The sequence below is a fragment of the Nothoprocta perdicaria genome, unplaced genomic scaffold (assembly GCF_003342845.1).
Source record: "Nothoprocta perdicaria isolate Ctin4 unplaced genomic scaffold, notPer1 scaffold_297, whole genome shotgun sequence".
NCBI lineage: Eukaryota > Metazoa > Chordata > Aves > Tinamiformes > Tinamidae > Nothoprocta > Nothoprocta perdicaria.
Window position 1 is genome coordinate 721145 of NW_020455529.1, and position 23080 is coordinate 744224.

The following is a 23080-nucleotide window of genomic DNA, read 5'->3' on the forward strand; positions in this document are numbered from 1 at the left end:
GACTGCTAATTTAGGCCAGTGAGWGATAAGGAGAGTTAGATTCACACTAATCACTTCTTAACAGTGGATGTTATGAAGAAAACACATGCAATTTATCTAGTGGAAATTACAAACTTTTATGAGCTTTGGACCACAGCTATCCAAATAACAAGCCCCTTTGAGTGGCTATCTGAAAAACATAATGGCAAAATATCTGCCACAGAGACATGAAATAGGAGATGCAATCCCTTAAAGTTATGTAGTTTCCAGCTGTAATTCTCAAACTTTCATCATAAAATTCAGCCCCAAATAAAGCTATTACAATCATTTGACACAGTTATTAAGCCATAGCAGATGTTATTTGATAATATAAATGCCTAGATATGAAAAAAATAGATTATAATAACGATAGAGAACCCCTCTGAATTTTTTAATTGACCATGCGACAGCCAAGTGTTTAATCAGATTTGAGTATTTCCTGTTTCAGTAGATGTTGTTAAAATGCAAAAGTCACGGAAGAGTCTAAAGCTTTGCTTTTGCTTTTTTTCATCCTCTCAAGAGCATCAATATTTTCCTTTTTCTTCTGAATTGCATCTATTTGAGAAGCCTGTAGATGTTTCTTTCATGGATTCCCAAGAGCTCAACTGCCAGATGCACTCTTGCATACATTTGATTAGTAAAGAGATGGAAAAAATTAAAACCCGTGCCTATACTTGTAATCTTCAAATACTTTTCTGACTGGTATCACCTAAGCATTTCAACTATCTATCTTTATACAGTTTCTTCTTCCTGCTATGCAGCTGGTGTCTACTAAACTTCTAAAAATCTGGTATCTTAGCAGCTTMGTTATAAATAAAGTGTAAAATAATATTGGTAGCACCTAAGAGACTTGTYGGAGCCATTAAATAATACGTCACTGTTGTGCATCTTCTATTAACAGACAGTCCTTAAGGGGTATTTCAGCTCACTGGCCTGTATTCTGACTTTATTTAGGCTGCAAAAAGTGTATTCTCTTAAATGATRAGACCTGTCTCTGAGGTCTGGAACTCACCTCTGAACATTCCCAGCAAAGGGAATGTCTCCTTGGAAGTGCGTTATGGTTGCCACACGGATGCACGAGCATCTCTCAGGTTCCTCCTGTGCAGCTGTATAATCTGCTCATTGCCCCGAGGCCTGTGCACACCTGGCCAAAACCACTGATTTTTATCAATAATATTAACCAAGGGTTAACATCAGCTCACAGCACCTAGTGTGTCAGTGGGTGAGGGTCAAAGTGGAGCTCCCTCATGGTTGATCAGGCATTTCCTGACTCAACCTGAGTTTCAATGTCTAGGGTAAAGGGGTATAGTTCATTTTATTATGATTATCTGCGTTTTAAAGAGGAAAAGAAAAAAAAAAAACTAAGAGAAAGCAACCTTGCCCCCCCTCCCAGTTTGCACTAGATCTGGTCGCATTCAGCTAACAGTTTAAACTACCAGTCACTCCATCCTACCTCCCCATCTCTCCCGCTGTAAAATGAACACCTGAACTCAAACCCACACRGATACCAGAGGCACAGGGCCTGCTATGAAGCAACAAAGTAAATATTCCTGTTTTTTTTTTTTTTTTCCAAAAAAGCCCCTCAAAAATACAGCATTGCGATTAGTATAAAACTGCTCTACTTGGAGCACAAACAGAAGTCCTCCTTGAATGTTCAGAAAGGTTTCAGAGTCAGATAGGGACTTAAACAGATGCTTAAACGCTTTTCCGAATTGCAGGCTACTGATGGCTATTCCGTGTCAGCCAGCACAGCTCTGCAGATTCAGAATCCCAGAATRKTYGAGGTTGGAAAGGACCTCTAGAGATCATCCAGTCCAACCTTCCTGCTCCAGCAGGGACACCCAGAGCACGGGGCACAGGGCGGCATCCAGGCGGGTTGGGAAGATCTCCAGAGAAGGAGACTCCACAGCCTCCCTGGGCAGCCTGTGCCAGGGCTCTGGCACCCTCACAGTGARSAAGTTCTTCCTCACCTGGAGATGGAACTGCCTGTGTTGCAGTTTGCACCCATTACCCCTGTCCTGTCAACTGGCCACCACTGAGAAGAGCTTGGTCCCTTCCTCCCTACACTGCCCCTTCCACCAGGCCCTCCCTCCAAACCAACGCTCTGGGGCGACCCTCCAGGCCRTGCCCATGGCCTGGAGCGGGGCCTCTGCACGCAATCCCGGCGCTGCCGCCCTCACTCCGCGGCTCCGCTGCCCTTAAGGCCACTCCAAGGCCCCGCTGTGGCTCCGCAACGCCACCTCAGCACCGTGGCCAAAACGTCTCACACGCGCGCCGAAGGATTTGCAGCGCGTAAGGATCACGTTAAAACGATGTTAAATACCAAAGCTGACCCCACGATACTAGTTACAGCTCTTCAGGATGTCTTTCTTACCTCACACTTTGGTCTCTAAGGCTTCAGGAGTCAAACGAAGAGCCCTACACTAATTATCTAGGATACCGTGGAGTATTTGCACAAAGTCCTGCTCCTGAGAACTGCCTGAGGTAAAAAGACAGAGAAAGAAGCTTTAATTCCTGTGCTTTGAAGTAAATCAATCCCTTAACATTATCTGAACAAGGCTTGCGTGTTGTAAATATTGTTTGGGTCAAAAAGGCAGACTCACCCTTTCACATGCTRGTACCAAGATAATCTGGGTACACAGTACAAACACCAAAGGGAAGGGAARCAAGTGATTTCTGTGCTGTGCCACTGATGGTTATTACTCCTCATATATCACACAGGCTAATCACTCCCAAACACAATATCTACAAAGCACATTAAAAGTGCTGTGTAATATATTTATTGCTAGAAAACAAAAGCTGTAACATCCCAAGTCCYGTTGAGGCAAGTTTAGAAAGGGTTCTTACAGACTTAGAGCCGGGACTTAATGCCAGATTTGAGCAGGAGTCATCCCCGGAGCAAAGCTGTCCCATAATAACTCACTAGCCCCCGTGGCCACTGAGACACGTCCCAGTGGAGCCAGAACTACTGCTCCATTGGATCAAATGGGAAAAATCAGCTTCTGGCATGTAACAGGGTTCCTTTCTTCCTCGCTATCACCTCAAAGCATTTTCTATTTGAAGCACAATCCATTTGATGATGAGATCTAGATTTATTTCTTTTATTTAAAAATAAATCTGGTGCAGCTCCCTAGCAATTTATAAGGTTTATTTTATAGCTCATTAATTTGGTGCCAGTCTTTTGCTGAAATGGAGATATTTAATGATACAGATTGATGCTTGATGTGCTTTACAGAAACAGTACGTTAGGCACATGATTGCCACTGGCTGGCTTTCAATGAGACTTTGGCACCTAAAGAAAAAATGTACTTAATTTTGTTCCASTTATTTCCAAGTAAGAGAATCCACTGTACACTTCAAAAATTTAAATGCGCTTTGAATTTATGGCTTTTATTAACTTCAGTTTGCTGAATACTACTAAAAAGCTTACAAGGCCTAAAAAGCTTACTTCTCTGCTTTTCCCTCAGATCGGCAGCTCCGAGCCCTGCGTGTCCTCCAGGGACCTGCCTCCTGTGCCTGGGGACTCTGCACAGCTTGGGAGTGTGCCCCTCGGAAGCAGGGCAGAAGTGGATCCAGTCTTCCCAAAATGTCTGCTGCTGTCATAGCTACAGGCCGCTTCATATGCCGGGGGCTGCCTGTCTGTAACGGCACTCTACAGGCATTTTTGTAAAGCCTTCCTTGCAGCTTATCTCAGATTTAGCAATTTAGGATGAATCCCATGGGGAATCAAGATTAAAAACAATGCCCGGAGGATTAAATTCATCTCACTGTTGTATGGTTTCAATGGACAGTTCATTCTGACTATGCTGAGTGTTCAGGCAATAAAACAATTTCATTATTGCACATAATAACAACTTTGAGTATTAAAACGCATGCTACCACCTGAAAACTCACCCACAGCTATGGTGGGATTTAAAAACAAATTGATTTCTTTCTCTGTATCAAATGCCCCAAAAGCTAGCTAGCTGTAGTGAGATCTGGTAGAAAAGTACACAACAGGTCAACTGCCACCATGGATTTTCTAAGATAAAAAAAAACAGACTGTATAAAATCTTCCTGCAGCTATTTATGCTGCAGGAAGCATAAATAGCTATAAATATTCATGCTGAGAAGAGAAAGTTCAATAGGTCACTTGAACCTTGTTACGTTTACTCAGAAAACACTAATCCCCTTTTCCTTTTTTTTTTTTTTTTTGTTTTTTTGTTTTCTTCAGATTTTTTGTCTTAAAGTGAATGTGGTAGGTGTCAAAATTAACTGAATGATAGCTTTGGAAAGCAGAGTGCTTTACCTGTCCTTCAAGCAGGGACAGAAGCTGTGTGCGTCTGCTACACGGCTGCACTCGAACATCACTCAGATGCTTAAAACCTGTCATGTCCATGGGACAGAGTGAATGGAGGGGAAGAGAGGGAGGTGAGACGAGCTGCTGCTCTGACCTGAAGCCTCCGTCAACGGCTTAAGTTTGTCAAGTGGAGAAGTGGTCTCATGATGTAAATGCCAGTTGGATTAAATGAAGGTCCCTACCACTTACCAAGAGTATCATCCAAACCTTAGCACGTCTGCCTAAAAGTATGTTCAAGAACTTTGCTGACTTGGAAACCACCCCTGCAAGGGGTCCTGTTTGGATATCTTTACATTTCAAACACCACAAAGCAGTGGAAGGTGGCCTATTAACAAAACACTTTGAACAAAAAGTATTAGTCAGGAGCTGACATTTCACCCCACTTGGTACACTGAAGCAACCGCAGACTTGGCTCTGCAACTATGACTTGGCTCGCCCKTAACACCCAGCTTGGTGGCCAGATGTGAGACCTCAACACAGGCATGTGCACAGGGCTGCACTCCTGCGGGCAGCCCGGCTCTTGGGTGATTTCTCAGCATCACTACGAAGCGTTTCTGAGGAATTAACCAGCACCTGCCACCGTCTGGGTCCTCTAATTCCTTCCTGCTGTGCTGACAAAGCTCACAGTAAAGCTGAAGAGAAAACTTCAGTCAGAAAGACCAGCTTTTTGTCCAAGGGATCCTGGAACCGTCACCCAGCCTAAGGATTTTGTCTGGGCATGGCTTTGGGGCAGTCAAATCATTCAAGCAAGAGAGGCAAGAACCGCTAAAACCAGGCAGGGACAAAGTCACGCTATCTAGATTTTTAAAGTCTTCGAAAATACTTTCGGACAGTAAAAACAAAGAATCAGGCACCAAGCTGCCTACTGCAGAATCACAGATTAAAGTGCGGATTTCCAATTTACCAATAATGGCTTCTTTTCCCTTAGTCATAAGTTCCAGACTGATCAGATTCTGAATTGCACTGCCACATAAGAAAAATAGGGCAGATGATTAATATTTTATTGCTGCATTCTCACTATATATAATTATATTAGTTTATTATCTCATGCTGCGCAGAAAAAAAAAACAAGGGAAATGAGGCTAGATTTGTGAATGATAATAATAATTTGTCAAGCTGCTTGATACAAGGATGAAAATATAGCAATAGGAAGACTGGCTACTGCCATGAAATGGGAAAATTTGGAAGTGATTTAACGTAGTAAAGGAATTTAAAAGAGTCTGCGATAGTGTAATTTCTATAGCAAAAACAAGATATAGTACAAGGCACACCAACAAAAGSTGCATCCATTAAGAGGAAAGGTAACAGCTTGGACAGTCCGGTGAAGGAAAAAGGAATAAGGCACCTCGTTCACAGCTCCCCTCGAGGCTCACCTTGCCTCAGAGGGAGGCGTTTCCCAGGCACGCCGCGCTCTCTCTGCGCGCACACGGAGCGCTCCTGCCACGGGCTCCAGGCCTGCCCGTATTCCAACCCTGCTTCCCAATGGCACTTGGCTCCAAGAGCTTCAGTTTCCTCATGAGCTACCACACAGAACAAAACACCTCGCTCTGCTCCCCATGTTAATGCAAAGCCAGTTTGCTTGAAGGCTCTTAAGCAGCCAACCCTTTGGAATGACACAGAAGCACGGAGGTTGGAAGGGACCCCGGGAGGTCGCCTCCCCAACCCCTTATCCAAGCAGGCCAAGCTGGGGCAGGTGGCCTTGTCCTGGTGGGTCTGGACACCTCCAAGATTGGAGGCCCCGCACTGCCRTTTGGCAGGGATAAAACCTGGCTAGAGCTACTGCTGACATGAGAATGTGATGAGCCGGTATCTCATCTGACATGCAGTAGTTCTGTTTCTAGTCACTTTGTCAGGAGGACACCTTAAAACACAGCAAAAACCCATAACCTCTGAAAGGGGACACCTTAAAGCAAAGCAAAAATTCCTAACCTCTGAAAGGGAAAAAAAGCAAAACAAATGAAAAAAAGTAGGGAAAAAAAAAAACCCACAAAACCTGTATGATGAAGGAAGAAATGATCCTCATGCTTGACCTACCTTTGAAAACTTCAAGCCTTTCTGAGCAGGATTTCTAGCCTCCAAGAATTATTAGGAATTACACACAGCATCAGCAATGTTCTAAAGATGAACTTTTAAATATTAGACTTTCAAATAATCACCCCAGGATTTGAAGACAAATGTAAATATTTATCCATATGCAAGAATCAAACTGTGTGTGACACTTKGGTGTGTAACAGGAGCCAGCCCCACATCCAGCTGTGAGACTTGGCTACTGCAGTTTTGTGCCCCAACACTGAGATCAGGTGTCCTGCACCTAGCCTGAGGAATCCAATCAAATTCCCCTCATTATAAGTGTGTAGTGGAAATAAGTGAAAGCAGGGCCCTCTTCTCATCCTGTGTGGAAAGCAGTGGAAGCCTCACATGCCTGAGGGACTTGTAACTGGTCAACCTTTGAAAGAGTTGATGTTGAGATGTAATACGTATTTCAGGTGTTTTTATCTGCTATCTACAAGCGCGGGAGTTGTGTATCAGTTACTTCCAGAAGTGCTCCTCAAAAGTTGGAGCCAAGAGACCAAGGTTTGCTCCTCGGCTTGCAGGTGACATGAGGACACTCTAGGACCCTGTCATTTCTGTGCCCTTTMATCCTGACTTGCAGTGAGGGTCTTGGTCCACTTCAAAACCTCATTRGTTTGAGAAGCCAGAAACAGAGTTCAGGAATGTTTTGAGGATGGTTTTATTTTTAAATGAAAAGATTAACTGGAGGGTCCCCRAACAGATTTCCGAGTCAGCAACCCTGCACATCCTTCTCCAACAAGGCAGCCAGGCTGTGGCCCCACTGCATTTACCAGTCCAGAGCCCAGGCCATGCAGCAGCACTAGGAACATAAAGCTACAAGAGGCACACACACACACAAAGCATCTCCATGCATCCTACCATACAGTGAAAGGACAGACACAAAGAGCACAGGAGAGCCAGGCCTCTGTGCTGCTCAACATACATCCACTGTGCTAGTTACATCCATAAACAAGCACAAGGCTTGACCAACTTTATTTAGTTGTCACCTCCAGTCACCCCCGGGTCTATTGCTTAGTGGCAAATGCTGACCTTAGGTTTGCCCCACTGTGCACATGTGCTGCATGTGAGACAGGAACAAAGGTCCCTGAGTGCCTTTACATAAACTGCTGCTGGCATGAGGGGGAAAGAGTGACCAAGCACTATTAAGAGTGACAGTCCAATATATCAAGGCAATGGGAAAACTTATTCATGGCCCTGCATTTCCTTATGCACTGTGAGACCTCTTTCAGGYAGCCTCTATCCTCTGCTGGACGGCTTCGCTACCAATGTTTGTCCTGTGTAATTTATCTTCCTGGGTGCATTCTTGGGACRCAGCTCCTGTTGAGGGCAAAGGGAGCCACCTTTCCAGAAGAACACCCAGACCTTACTTTCCACTTTCACTAAGGCTCATTCCAGTGTGTAATAAGCCCTGGCCTAACTGCTCCTCATGCAGAGATTCAAAAACAAACGAGTTCCAGGGACGCACCTTAAATGGAAATATAAAACACAGAGACCRACCTTCATGTCACTGGGAACCCTTATATTTTTATCAGTTGTGACAAACTAGATGAGGCATGGAAGCAGGATCGTTYAGAAGACAAAGAAAATATTACGAAGAAAGCAAATATGAAATATCTCACCAACTACATAAACAGGCATACGTGTCACAGCCCCCTGCATGCTCCAAAGCAAAGCCAATTGTCTCCAGGAAACAGTACCAGCAATCCCCCGACCTGGTCGGTTAAACAAAGACTTACCTTTCAGCTATRGATTTTTGGGGGAAGTAAAAATCCTCTCCTGCAAGGTAGGCAGCTGCAGTTCCACCTCCAAAGTAGCTTTTCCTCAAGAAGGGGGCGATCCGGTTGCTTACCAGTAGCGCTCCTAAACCAGTAGGGAATCCAAAGATTTTATAGAAGGAGATGGGGATGAAGTCAGCTTGGTGAACTCCTAAGTCTAGCGGAGAAGTGCTTACATAGGAAGCTGCATCCAGCAGAACAAACCACTTCCCTGGTATTTCAGTAGGGCAGAGTTTTCCGGATTTTATGTCGTGTATCCATGAAAGGGGATATTTGGTACCAGAAAAATTGCTCTGAGCTGGATAAGAGAAAAGATGAGGCGTCGTGCAGTTTTGTTCTTCAGGTGGTAACGTGTTTTTCTCTGATAACAACATTTCCTTTGGTTTTACTGGAACAGATAACACATTCATTGAGGAAGTTATCCCCCTCATACCCACAACAGATGTGTGGCTGTCAGTCAGGTAACAAAACCGACTGCTGGGCTGCTTTGTGCCTTCAGGTATCCAAGGGAATGCTTCTGCTACCAGTTTAAGTGCAGCTGTGCATCCAGAAGTAAAGATGACGGTGTAATCTTCAGCAGAAGTGTGGAAGTGTTGCAATATTCTGAAAAAAAAATCAGAGATCTGGTTATTTTCTGAATTTTCCAATTATTTTATTGCCAGGTGCTGTCTTTTGTTCTTCCCTTAGCACAAATTCATCTCTTCTGACACCAGTTTGGATAGAAGTAGACAGATTTGGCCAAATGACTTTCCCACACAGCACAATAAACTTGAACAAATGTAAACAGAATTATTTTGCCCATCACTGAATCTTTTTGATGCTGCAATGCACGTGGCTGACACAGAAGGCAGGTTCTGAACACAGTGGTCAGCGTGAATCCCCAGTGGGAGCCGAATTAAGCCTGCACATGATCAGAATGAGCAATTTCACCTGCAAACTTTTAATAAGAGAGTCCCCTGTACAGATGTTAGCATCTGTGAATCATCTGCAGCTTCACAGTATCCCAGCTCTTTTGCAGGCTATATAGAAGTGAATAAAAGCTTCTGCAAGCCATTTGGACAGGGAGGATATTTACCTGCTATGTATATAGCTGAACTTTGCATTCAAATCCAACAGTTCAGTTTAAAACAGACTAATATGTCTGGTCTATGCTATTATTGACCAGGAACATGTAATATGTTAGTTTTGCCATTCAAGCATGTAATTCCCGTCCCTCTTCAACTTCTAGATTGTTGGGCTATTGTAGCTTTTGGTCAAAAACAGATTCCACCCCAAACCCAGGCACCATAATTAAGCACCAGTGGATTCTGCAGGGAAACCAGAGCACAGGGCTTTGTTCCTTGGTCATCCCATTGACAACAGGAACCGAACGCAGACTGTCCACCTAAGGCTGTCATCTCTGTAGCACAAAAGAATATCCTAAATCAGAAGCAACCTAGCGCCTTCCAATGAACTATGCTGAGAAAATTTACTTAAGCTCACCTCTTGGGATGTGTATGCTGCAAGGATGCCTAGACAGCACTCAAGATTGCTGTGAATTGCCTTTTGTGAACCAGCATCTACTGCTCCTTTTGGTACCTGTGTTACCCTGGGTATCTATGGCAGTTGGGCAGTGCACAAGGCAGACTTTCACCAGGTCTTTTCAGAGGGGGAGATGCAGCTTCAGGTCAGGCACTTGTCTTACCTAGAGTCCTGATCAACTTTCTCTGAATGAATTTATAGCCCTTCCACTAATGTTAACGGCAGATGTACACAGCCACCTAAGAGACAYTGCCTTGGGTGCACAAGACAGCAAATAAAACTAAAGTAGAGCATAAACTCTAGGATGTTAGAGAGAAATGCCTTAAAATTATAACTGCCACAGTCTAAACACAAACCGTACAGGCAGAAAGTGGTAAGCTGAATGCAACTATCAAAGATGGAACACCAGAATAGAAAAAAAATGCAGTGATATTGGTGATTAGGACTAAAAACCCACCTACAAAGGCACATTGAAATGATACCGATGACCTTATTGTACTGGGAAGTATAGGAGGCAACAGATGGCTTCATAAACTCAGGTGAGACCTATCACTTGTACTTCCAAATGTCAATTTTTGAAATGCAGTGCAATTCTTAAGCAWTTTTTTTCCTCTGGATATCACAGAAGAGTAACAGTCTGATGCTTTTAAAAAAAGACATCAGCAGGCCACAGATTTAAGCTTTGCAAGCTTCAAGAAAATTCTTCGGAAGAATTCAGAAGGCTCTTTTTCAAACTGATCTGCCATGCATTCCCAGCTCTGGAAAACGTTTCTGAAGCTGAAATGTTTTCAGAGAAAGCAGCCTTTTCCACTTGATGGTCCATTAGAAGATGGGGAGAACAGGATACTGTATGGACAGGCTGCTGCATTCAGTTGGATAACCACTGGGAGCCATGCCCTGAATTTCCTGCATGATGCCGTTCTGCCTTAATTCTCCTTTCCTTTCACTCACCTGGATATAGAAAAGGAGGAAAACAAGATTCCTAAGGTGCTTATTCTGCAAGGACAGAGCAAGATGTACAAGTCCCCTATAGACTATTAGTTTATTTTTACAAGTCTTTGTAACTACAGACACAGTTTCATGTGTATTATCCAWTTTTTTTAATGTGCTAAAGGATTTGAAATTTTTGCAGTGATACAAATTACAAAAAGGTTGTACAATTCCAAGAAAAMAGAAGTTTAAGAAAAAAAAAATCAAACTCTTCATCTGTTTGTGCCCGTGAACACTAAAACTACAAATTGGCAGGTACGTSCAAACAGAGAATTCCTTTGCAGCTAAAACTCCAGGTGACAGGARCAAGCCCTTAACATGCAGTGTCTTTTCCTCACACCAAGATGASGAGAGGAACAATAAAAACCTCACTGCAAACCCCTGCCGAGCCTGCCCCCTCCTATTTCCTAAGTTTCCTCTGCTCTCCTGAGCAGTTGGCCTCCTCGTGCCACAGGCTGAGCGGGAGTTGAGGCAGAGCCAGGCAAAACGCCAGCTTCTCCTTGGGAAAAACAACCCGTGCTTCTCCAGAGGAACTACACTCAATCACCCCAGTACTTTATTTGACCAAGGGAGACTGCGAAATGACAAGAGCTGCGATGCAGGAATGTGGATTGGGCTTTATGTGCTCAAGCCTAACTGTGAGTAACAGACCCAGGGAGCATTTTCACAGAGCAGTTGGTTATTTTCTGTCATTAACTTCACAACTTTACAAAAGAATAAATACTGTTTGGGGTTTTTTTTTCCTCAAATAATGACATCTGTATAATTAACTCACAAATAAGCACGATAAAACTCATGTGCTCATGCCTTGGAAATAAAATATTTTAACTATGTTTAGTTTTTAATCATTTAATTTAAAAACAAGCAAACAATTTTGCAATCAATCTACAAAAAAATAACATTGATGTATTTATCTGTTCAGTTCAGTACTAAGAACTGACTTTCATATGAACAAATCAAGCTTTAGGGTAACATTTTCAAAAGTGCCTGGGTGAATTAGAACCATTTTTATTTTTTTTTTTTCCAAAGGCTTTTACATTCCTAAAGCAAGAGAAACAACCAAGCTGGATTTTTAAACAACTTCAATGGGAAGTAGGTGCTTTTGTGAATCTCATTAGGCTCTTATTTACATTCTGGGTCTCTAAATGTTTCAGAAAACTGCTCCGGCTCCACTGCTTGTCAATGAGTCGAATTTTTAAGTCAGACTAATATGTTTGCTGCACTATGCCCAACGCCAGGAAAGAAAAATAAGCAGAGCAAAAGCAATTGAGCTGGAGGGATTTCACTCTCCATGAGAAGTCGTGATGCACGCAGAGGACGAGCTACAACTTGGAGCTGSATTTGGTTTCTTACATGTTTTAATCCAATTTATGCAAACATCTCAGCTTCTAGTTGGCAAGATGAAAAGATGGCCATGTGGTTTATAATTTTCATGCCTTATATTTGTTTTCATATCTTTATTTGGACTATACAGATTCATAAATGTTAAGAGTACAACTATTCTGCTAACTAGTGGGTGATCTTATCTAAAAAAGGCCTCACTTTAAGTACTACATTTGTAACAAGAGTTTAAGGTTTAAAGACAGTTATCTGTTTAACTTTTTAAAGAGCGCTTTATATTAGCTGTATAAGGGTTCCTTTTTTTCAGCTGCACATTTACCTATAAAAATACTTATTATAAAAACCTTCTATTGCCACATCCCCCCAGGTTTAGAAATCCTGGGCCTGTATTGAGGGATGTTTAGGGCCTGTATTAGGCCCAGAAATCCTGGGCCTGTATTAAGCTTGGGCTGTATTGAGGGATGCTTAGCTTGAACCTTCTGAATTTTACTATGCTGCCATATGCTGCTCTACAGAAACTTTGAAAAGATGCAGCATAGAGTTGTGTAGCTAGCAGTAAATCTTTACAAAAASATCTTTTCTTTAGAGGCTGGCAGACACCTTCCTGATGGAAAAGGTGCTGCGAGGAACAGCACCTACGTGAAGTGCACATCATGATTAAAAAGTGTTGACCTTCATGACAAAGCACCCATGCACATGCACTGAGTGGCACCCTGCACACACTGACAGAGCAAACTGAGACTCTGGTTGGTATCGCAGGACCACGAACCAGCTGAATAGCAAAAGAGTGGGAAAGAATCTGAAAACCATGAAACACCATCCTGCAGGCTAACTGTGGCATGCTTTGTTCAAACAGAGACAAAGAAGTCTCTAATTCCTAAACTTCTGATTAATTTCGACTGAAATTAAATAGCTGTTCTTCTGTGGTGGAAAGGAAGGATCAACAGCCAGAAGATTTCAAAACCACTTCATGAATAATTTTTTGTGAATAAAATCAGTCAGTTCAGTTTGTTCTAGAGCTCAAACACCTGCCAGAGAGTTGTGAAAATGTCTGTCAAAGTAATTATTTTCATTAACTAGGACACACGACTCTGAAAACTTATACCAGAAACTCTCTTTATTCACCAGCCAATATTCAAGTCATTCAGACCAGAAACTGAAACAAAAATAATGCCAAATGTAGGCAACCAGTTACAGAAGGCTAGTCATAAACAGCAGAGATGCTCATGAACAAACTGCTACAAACTCCACTTGCACAAACTAATGGAGAAACTGAAAACTTCTAATGAATCTGAATTAGTCTGTAAATTACACATGTATTAAAATGCAGATCATTTATGCAGCCAATTTTAATAGTCACCATGAGGATGCAAGACTAAAACCCCACAGGAAGATTTTGTACGTGGAGTAACATACCTATTGCTTCAGTCAACAGTGCTGTCTAGGGCAGCTTCAGCTTCAGAAGCTTTTAATCACAGTGTTTTCCTCACAAGAGCCCCCGACAAAGTAACAGCACTGTATTTTCCCTTTCCGAGCCCCTCTTACCTAGCAGAGAGCATAGATTTCTGGTGTAAGCCTTCCGTAAGCCCAGACAACGCAGTTCTGAAGGCCTGAGCTCTCCAGTGCTGAGGAGCGCTCAAGGCAGCCAGAGGTGCTGGTTTTATTAGCAACCTGTATCAGACTTCAAACCCTGCTCACGGGAACAGGGGAAAATGAAGGGGGCATCAGGGCGAATTCATTTCACCTTCCTTAACGCGTCCCCACCACGGACACCTGAGCACTTCACCTCGGAGTCACTCGGCGGTCCCAGGCAGTTGAGTGGCCGGTTGACCTGACCTACGTTACAAGTTTGGTTCAGGCTGAACTAATGAATGTGACACTTGTCACATCCCAGACTCCGTGGCTGTTGTTTGAGCTGCAGCCAAATGGCTGCATCYGAGAGACTCACCTTCCCCATGCTCACATCCCCCTGATGGCTCCAAGCCGCGGAACAGCTTTCCAATAAATCTTCGATCCTCATCTTGAAAACATCAACCATAAGTGAAATGAGCTATATCACTGGTCAACATGTATAGCATTTCTGACTCCAATATTATCCTGTTCCTCTGGGAAAAATTCACTTTGCAAAATAGGGCGAAAGGGCACAGCCAAAGGCAAAACACTTGCATGTTCCACTAYACGGGAGGGCTTTAGAGCAGCAATGTTGGACACTCAGGTGCCCAATGACCAGAGAAACAGAAATGACCCCTTTCTAGCCCTACCTCTTAGATTCTCCTTTTTGCCAGTTTTCAAGCATGATCGATGAGCGAGCTATCAAATCATTATTCCCCTAGTCAATGCTTTCCTACTGCAGGAAAAAAAAAAAARRAAAAAAAAGGATGAAGAAGGGAAAATGTCTTGCAATTCATGAAATGCCTCTGTAGCAATACCACAGTGACTTCAGGAACGCTTGGACCCAGAACCATAGGGGATCTCCTTGCTTGCACGGGAAGGAGGAGGCTCTGCACTTACCACGGGGACAGTGACTACTACAGACACTCGCACACAAATAGACCTTCATTCATCTAGGGTTGCTTCTCAAATACTGTGCTTTTATCCACGAGTGGTTTAGATGAGGGTGTTAGTCCAAAACCACCTCAGGTTGCTCTTACAGTACTCAGAGCTTATACAAATCTAGTGGTGTCCTTCAAAAGCTTTCCCTTCCGTGGCGTAGGTAGCCCTGCCAAAGCAAGCCATGGTGGCAGTCTGCATTTCCCCTTGCTCGGGTGACAAGCCACTGGAGCAAAGCCTGGCAGACATCTGGCCGCTGTTTGCTGGCCATCTGYTTGCCACGGGGTACGACAGCCCACCCAAGCACCCTTGCACTGGGCTGGCTTTCAGAGAAGAAGAATGAAGCATTTCACACAAAAGCTGAAAAAGGTCCTATCAGCCCCAGGAGAAGAAGAAAGGACGCAAAGGGCTGAGCCAGCACCCAAAGGCAGAAGAGGAGCCTCAGAGTTTGATGCAACAGCAGATTAACCAACCATTTGTGATCTAGAAAACCCAACGTTGTGAATGTTAGCGAACCCATCGTGGTGACTTCAGCCACAAAAACATGCGAGAACAGAGGTTTTTCTGCCTGAGGTTTGCTGCAGAGCTGCTCAGAGCATTCAAGATGCCAGCATGAGGCAAGTTCACCCTGAGACACGTCCAAGTTTTGGTTCACAGCAGCCTCCAGCTTTCCCAGAAATTACGTATGGATGTGTGCTCACACAGGAACACTACCTCTGCCTGTCAGGTTGCACCTCATTCACGTTAAATCCTGGCAAGGGATTTGCCGGGCTTCCCGTGCTCCCGGCAGCCGAGGGAGAAGCTGCTCCACACATGATGGATGCAACAAGGCAGCAGTGACTGCTAAGCCAGTGACTCTCGGCTTGTCTCTAAAACTGAACCTGCTTGCAGTCGATGACAAGCACACTTTGGAAACAAGGAACAAACAGCAGCACTTTAAGGAGGTCACAAGCTTTACGGTTTAAACTAATGAAATGAAGAGAGTTTAGTGGGCAGTTAAAACACACAGGATCAAGAAAGCGGTGCCTAAATGCTCTTGCTCTACTAATTGAAAAAATATATTAATCAAGTTCAAGAACCAGCTATTGCAAATGTGGAAGAGGGCAAAGAGAAATACTCTGTAGCATGCCATTGTCTTTCCCATAATTGCTAGAGGATCGTTCTGTTTGAAACAAAATGGATATGGGAATCACAGACTCCAACTAAGTAATGCTGTTTAAAGTCTCCAATTAGTTAATTATGATGTAAATTAAAATCTCTATTAATTAGAAAGTTCACTTCACAGGATATATGTTAATTAACCTTTCCTTCTTGCAGTTTGCAAGCACATTTGTACTGCCTGGCAGCAAAAAAATTCTCATGAAATCAAATGTAACCAAAGGAGTACTAATGGCCATAATTTCCTGCCATCCATCCTCATCTTGCAGACCTGCTGGCCAGAAAAACTAAGAACTGCCTTGCGTTTCTCCTCTTCTAGTACTTTCTTTTCTGGGAGCTCAGGAATCCTGATATCAGAGGCACAATCCAATGCAAAACACAACTACGTCCCACACAGCTGGGGAAACAACTTGTGAAAAGCAGATTCGTCCCTGGTGTGAACCCCTGCAGCTCCACTGAAGCCAAGCTCCGCGGCTAAGGAGCAATACTCACGAGACTGTTCCTGATCTCCCAGGTATCGAAAAGTGGCAGGAAACCTCTGGTCGGAAGAAGATCCTCTAAAAGCCCAATGGCTATCACGCAGCACGCRGGATGACATGGCCTGGCCAGCTGCAATAGGAGGCTCAGCATCTTGAGAGAGGGGACCCCCAGACCATTCCTTCAAAATAGYGATAAAGCTAACTTTTTAAGTTCAAAAAATTTTTAGAGAATAAATCCCCTTCCGTAAAACATACGAAAGTTCCCAAGCAAAAAACAGAATGGGAAAACCTCCTCCTGTCTGACTTCCTAGGGAGATTATTTTGAATAGGATGATTAATAGCTTMAAATAGTTAAAATAGAATAATAAAAATAGTTAAATAGTTAGAGCAAAAACAGTAATTCTCCCTTTTGATCTCTGGTACCAAGGTCATTAAAAAAGAAAGAAAAAAAAACAAGTAGAAGTAAAGTAACATGTTTCAGGTGACATCTGGAATCTGCACTGCAGCCTTTCAACACTGGAGTTGACACCTGCACATCTGTAGCTAACAAAAGCAGGGAAACTCATTCTTCTTATTCATGTGTGCATAGATATGGCCGAATGAAGCCTTGACTAACTTCACAATACCATGCAATACACCCACTACCAATATACCCACTAAGAATGTTTTTCTAGTTTCAAAATTTCAATTTTTTTTTTTTTTTTTTAAACAGGGCATAAGAGTTAGCTATCCTTCTTACTACTGATAAATCTGTCTGTACACAGTGCACCCAAATGAATAGTCACAGTAACAGCACTGATTTAATTCCCAACAGCATACATGTTTGGGGGCTTTCCACTCCCAACTGTAAAAGAGGGAGCCCTCTCCCTGATCAACTTCACTTTCAAAGAGGAGCATGCTCTGGAATTTATTGCTGCTGGGATCCAAAGGTCCTGAAAGCACACTCAAGCTAAAACAAAAGACAGGGCACATTCACACATTACCGTGTACAATGATGAAACCCTTTGGGGAGAAATGTAATTGAGAGAATAAATCTTGCACTAAACATAGTTTTAACCTATAACCCTCTTACTTTAGTGAATCTCAGCATTCTACAAATTCATCAAAATTGGAAAGCTCTATTAGCAGCTGGAAAGTTTTATTCCATAAAAGCCAGAAACCTCCTCTGAGTTACTCTGTGGTGGAAGCAATCGCTTCTCAAACTGRACTGGCTGAGAGCAGTAACATCAGCTTTACAGAGCTGCCAAAGCTGCTTCCTGGAGCCCTGGCCTCAAATTCCAGTTGGATCAAGTCCGACTTCAGAGCCATGAAGCACAAGAGCAGAGTTCCAAGATCTTTAGCTTACAAAGGTCTTTCAGATAAAATCTGCTGCCTTCTCTGCTCTGTGTGCTTTAAAATTATTCCTACCACCGTGTCAGCACTTTTTCCAAAGCTCCGTCCCCCCTCTCATGTTTTGATATTAGCTCTGGTAACATCTAATATCGCTGCGAGCAGAATGAAAAGTGCAGCATATATTTGATGAATATTTATTCAGAGTTCTACATACATTCATGATGTGTAGGTCCATGCCCTTTGCGCATCACTTTCTGCAAACAGCCCAGCAAATCTGCCTGGATGAGAGTCTGAGCGATTACCAAATGTTCTAGAAAAGCAAATACTRAACTTGCAATCCTGGGCTAGAAAACTCATTTTAAGGGTTATGTTCTCAAAGCCAAAAGCAGAAGCTTAGCAAATACCCTGTGGCCTATCGAAGGGCTCATTCTCTTAACTGCAGAATCTCAGAATAGGTTGCTGGCAACAAGGATGATATGAGAAATTACTTGTTGGATAACAAGCCACGCTAAAGAACAGCATATTTCTTTTCCCATTTGTCGTGGGAAAGTTCCAGAAATAAAGAAATGAAACTACCAACACAGAATAAATAATTACGAGCTTTTCCCAGATCACTATCACCTCACTCATATTTTGTCCAGAATCTGTCACCAAAAACACAAGCTTTTCCTTTGCTGCAGAAGCCATTTTTGAAAGGTCAGTCAACACCAGAGGGATGTGTGGAAGTCCACTGTGCTGCATCTTTTTAGCTATGGCAATTTTTATTTTTAGGTTTTTTTTTTTTTTTTTTGGAAATCATCTSTCTAGACCATCTGGCTGCAACTCAAGTACTGCAAGTCCCTCACAAAAGTGGCTGCATAATTATCAAGAATGCTACCTAGGTAACTCACCTATGAGTATTAGCAAGAAAAGACAGAAACTGTAAGCAGACCACCCTAAAAAGCCGAGTGGCTCTTTCCAGATCAGCCTTACTTGAGGTTTAAATACAATTAAATATGACTGGGGAAAKGTATTTTATGTTTCTATTGCTTATTCATATTAAAGATCGATTGGGMTCTTCATTATGCAAGATTTTTAAACAGGGTTTTGGAAAGGACTTACCTGCACATTTTTRAATTTACTCTCATTCTTTCTGTCATTCTGCTTTTTGTAACTTTATCCTTCCCTTACACAACTCTTTTTCACAGAACCACAGAGTAAAGGCATTAAGACAACCTACTGCACAAAGCCTGTAAGAAAGCAGGTACCTTTACCTGTCCCAAGCACYTGGGCCAACTCAGACAGGCCTTGGCCACCGTTTTTCTTGGTATTCCACTCATGCTGTTTATTAGAGAGCTGCGAACAGGCTCATCAGCTAAAGGTGAGAATTGGGTATCAGCACTCAGCATCTGCTTTACCATGTTATTTACCTTACTGCCCCTGTAGAAAGACTACTGGGACTTCAGTCTGCTGTGGTTGCATGCTTGGAGTTAGAGGCAGGATCACCTCTATTTTGCACCACCATCATCATCTCTTCTAAAAGAACCTAGTGATATCTCTGCTAATCCGTTCAGTGCTGCTAGCCAAGAGCAAAATGGTTCTCTTTACCACAAACCAGGTCCCACCAGCACTGAGCAGAAGCAGAGGGAATTAGTGAGCAGACACTTCTGTTTCAGGGAATTGTTCTATCCTAGCGAGTTCACTACAGATTTAGAGGAATGTTTACCAATTTCTGCACACTATGCTCCTCCTGAAAAATTTCCTCCTACTGAAACCATCAGCACCATTTTTAGTGTACATTTAGTGTGCACTGCTGGTTAGATGTCCACTGTTACCAAAGTATCACACYGCTTATAAGAAGCCAGGTCTCAGAATCCAACCAAAGAATAAAAARGATAGACACCTCCCTTTTTATTTACAGATAATGAATTGCCTCAGATCTAGAATGTGGTGTGACTCTGCCCAGCCCCTGTACTAACGCAGAACTCCACAGAGGACACAGCTGTACACAACTCGGCAGGCGCCGAGCCACCGCAGGGCTGCTCACGAAGCAGACTCCGCCGCGGCGCGCTCCCTCACCCGTGCTTCAGACAACAGATGTTGGGCAGGGTCCTCGCGTGTCTTCATGGAGCTCCTGATGGATTTGTTCCTTTCCTGGAAGCAGGAAGGGCACCGTGTGCCTCACCGCCTCCCTCCCACTTGGCAGCTCTCGCAGAAGCTCCTGCAGCCCCAGCTTGTCAGCCCCGGGCCTGTCTATTCATCACTGCGGGCAGCAGCTGTCCCCACAACACCTCAGTGAAGTTACAAAGGGACTGCTGGCAGCAGATACCTGCAGCACAAGACCACTGCAGATTTCCAGGTGCTCAGGCCTCGTGTATTTAAACAYATCTCCAACCCTCCACGCTTCAGCACGCCCATTGCTTTCCACTGGTCTGAAGTCACAGACCTACCTAAATAACTTCTCGAGCTGAGAACTGAGAGAGCAAACTCCTCGCATCCGTCTGTCATTGTTTGCCTCAAAGATACAAATCCTTCACATCTCCGAAACACCAAAACAATTCCATAAGAGATCAATAATTCCGTGCTCACTTTTGAGCCATGCTGATCATCTTTGTTTGACCACAGGTCAAGCAGCAAAAAGAAAGTGCTACTGGCCCTCTTGCTGCCAGCAGGCTGCCAATTAAGGAGGAGAGGAAGAGCCCAATTGTAATGGTTTTCTCATAGAGAATTTTCTATTTGTTTCGTTGCATGCATTTCCTGCTGTGGAGGCCTCTGCATCTACAAAACACAGATAAAAACACTATGGAGAAAAGAATCTACTTAGATCTCACAGCTCATGCGTTTCATTAAACATAACTTTCAAGACTAATCATTGTCCAAATGCCGACGTTCACTAATTTCTCCTAATCATGTAAAAAGTGCAAGTTTTTACAAAATTATAAAGTGTCTCCTTTGGTTTCACACTTCATCTACAGTATTACTGTAATATTAACAGATGAGGCAAGAGTTTACAAACAAAAAGCAAGGTTCAAAATCCCATCTCCTCTCGGTGCAGGCTGGCAGCGCGCAGGCACAACGTTCAGACGTCGCTGCTGTTCAGGTGTTGGCATTCTGGTGACCCCCAGGAGTCCTCCGCAGGATCCCGCGGTGAGAGATGCTGCACATGGAGAACTCGGGGATGGATCTGACCTCCTTCTGCTTCCCAGGCCACACTGCATGTCTTGCACAGCCAAGGCTTGCAGCAGAGCCCTGGACAGCACAGCACTATTAGGCAGAGCAGGTAAAGCAAAACCAAGGAGAATTCAGGTAAGCTCGGGGCAGATTTCCCCCAAATGGTCACTGCGTTCTGCTTTGATATTTTGCACGGATGCACAAACACAATCCTTTCAGTTAGGGAGATATACACATAAATAAACCAAAGGTCCTTTACAGGATCTGAAATGCTACGTAGAAGAATGGACAGTAGCAAGTAGAGCTTCTGTCTGCTCCCTTGACAAAACTAATACACCAGCAATTTGASACAAGGAAACAGGGTACACTTCTGTGATATCCACTGTATGCTGTCTGTAAAACTTAATGTAGACACACGGAGATTGTTTTGCAGCCTTATTGTTCCGGTAAGGATTAAGTTTATTCTTGTTCTTAGATATTGCTCAATAACTTTGCTGGGGGAAGAAAAAGGATATCTAAAATAGATCTGCCACAAAGTTGCAGTCTTTTATGCTCATCAGAGCTGCTATTAAAGGGGGCCTTTTTTTTAGGCCGTGATATGCAGCTGGTATCGTATGTTCATTTTGTACAATAAATCAATGAGCCTTTTCACCTAAYATTTTGAGCAGTGACAGAAAATTTAACATTTCTGCCCCCGAGGTGCCTCTTTCGCATGGTATTTGCCAGCCGCTGCTCCCAAGGCCGGGTCAGAAGCACGCAGGCATCTGCAGAGCGCTCGCACTCCCCTGCTGCTCTTGTCCCTCCGTCACTGCCCACAGGATCAAGGAAAGCCGGGCTCGGGCCTCCTGCTAGTCCTAGCTCGGGGCTGGAGGCCTCACGGAGGCTCAATAAACTCCTTGTACCCCACGCGGGCGCTAACGTTTGCCTAATGACTGGCTGCATGAGTAACTCAGGCATTTATGACACTATTTGTCTCAGGTTTTGCCTCAAGGAAATGATCAATATTCTTTGAACCATTTCTTCCCATTAGTTCTTACAAGCTAAGTTGTATAATCTTGTAAGTTCTTACAAGATTAATGAATAATAAAAACTTCTAAGAATCACTACTTTTTGAATCCCTCTGAGCTTTTCTGAAGGCTTTAAATTTACTTGATTTTACATAATATTTTCAAGACCTAGCCTGAAAACTTTGTCCACAAGTGCAATGTTTCCACCATAATCCATCTTCCTTAACATGCTATCCTCTGCCTTTGAGATGCGATTCCTTCATCCCATTCCCAACTATTACAATTTCTGCTGTAAGAAACAGTCTCCTTCTTAGGCACTTGGACCACATTGTTCTCCCCCAAGGGGCTCTCCTGTCTCCACTGTATTAAAGAGAGTCTTTTGTCCTTGTATCTCCTTGTGACCTTGCTACTTCTGTTTCACAGCCAGGTTCTTGATTTTTGACTCCAGTCCACAAACCTGATTATTTTCTGATGCATTTTGAAACAGGAAAGCTTGTGGCAAATAACCATGAAGAGAACAGTCATTTATGGCTGCCTTGCTTACAACCCATCCCTACTTTCCAGAATAAATGCTCTTTTGAGAAGCARGACATAGATATTATTCATGTTTAGCAATCTTGTCTACTGGATCCCTCATGTTCTCTTATGTTGTCCCTGTGGTCCCATGTCTTGTGCTTAAATAAAAGCTCCTTTGGGACGCAGACCACCTCCCCAGACATCACCTAAAGCACCAACCACCACAGTAGGCATGAGGCATCAGCACAAGCCAAGTAAAAACAGAAGCACAATAACCTTAACTCCTATATTCAAACACAATCCAAAATGCAAATAAAATACAAAGAATCTGCGTACCTGACTTGGTAGCTGCCCTGAAATTGAGGCGCACACAAAATGGACCTACCACCAACTGATTTTGGTAACAGCTCACGTCAGTAACTTGTTTCTTTTAATTGAAAACTGATTATATTTTAAACTGATTTTAACTGCTAATTTTTGTAGAAGTGATTCACCTGCAAGATCGTGTAGAGGTTGCGTGAGAATGCAGATCTGCTCACTTCCAATTACCTGATAAAGCTCTCTTCTCTCAACACTCCAATCTGAAGTGTTTCACAATCAGCAAACATGTACTTACCTATGAAAGAAAGTAAGGCTACTTATGAAAGAAAACAAGCTTTCCAGAGACCCAAAATACTTCATTTTAACTATGAAACTTAGCTACATCATCCACTCTCTCAATCTAAGGAACCATGGAAATGCACTAATGAGAACAGCCAGAAACTACTAAGACAAACTCTTATAAAAGTACTCAACATAAAAAAAAAAAAAAAAAAAAAAAAAAAAAAAAAA

The 23080-nt window shown here is 43.1% G+C and overlaps 1 protein-coding gene across 1 annotated transcript in view; it reads right to left on the reverse strand.

The window, feature by feature from the left end:
* MOCOS (molybdenum cofactor sulfurase) overlaps positions 1-23080 on the reverse strand; it is a 177728-nt gene that overhangs the window by 106033 nt on the left and 48615 nt on the right. The window contains exon 6 of the mRNA XM_026041857.1: positions 8167-8808. Coding sequence (XP_025897642.1) covers positions 8167-8808 — 642 coding nt within the window. The remainder of the gene's footprint in view (positions 1-8166; positions 8809-23080) is intronic.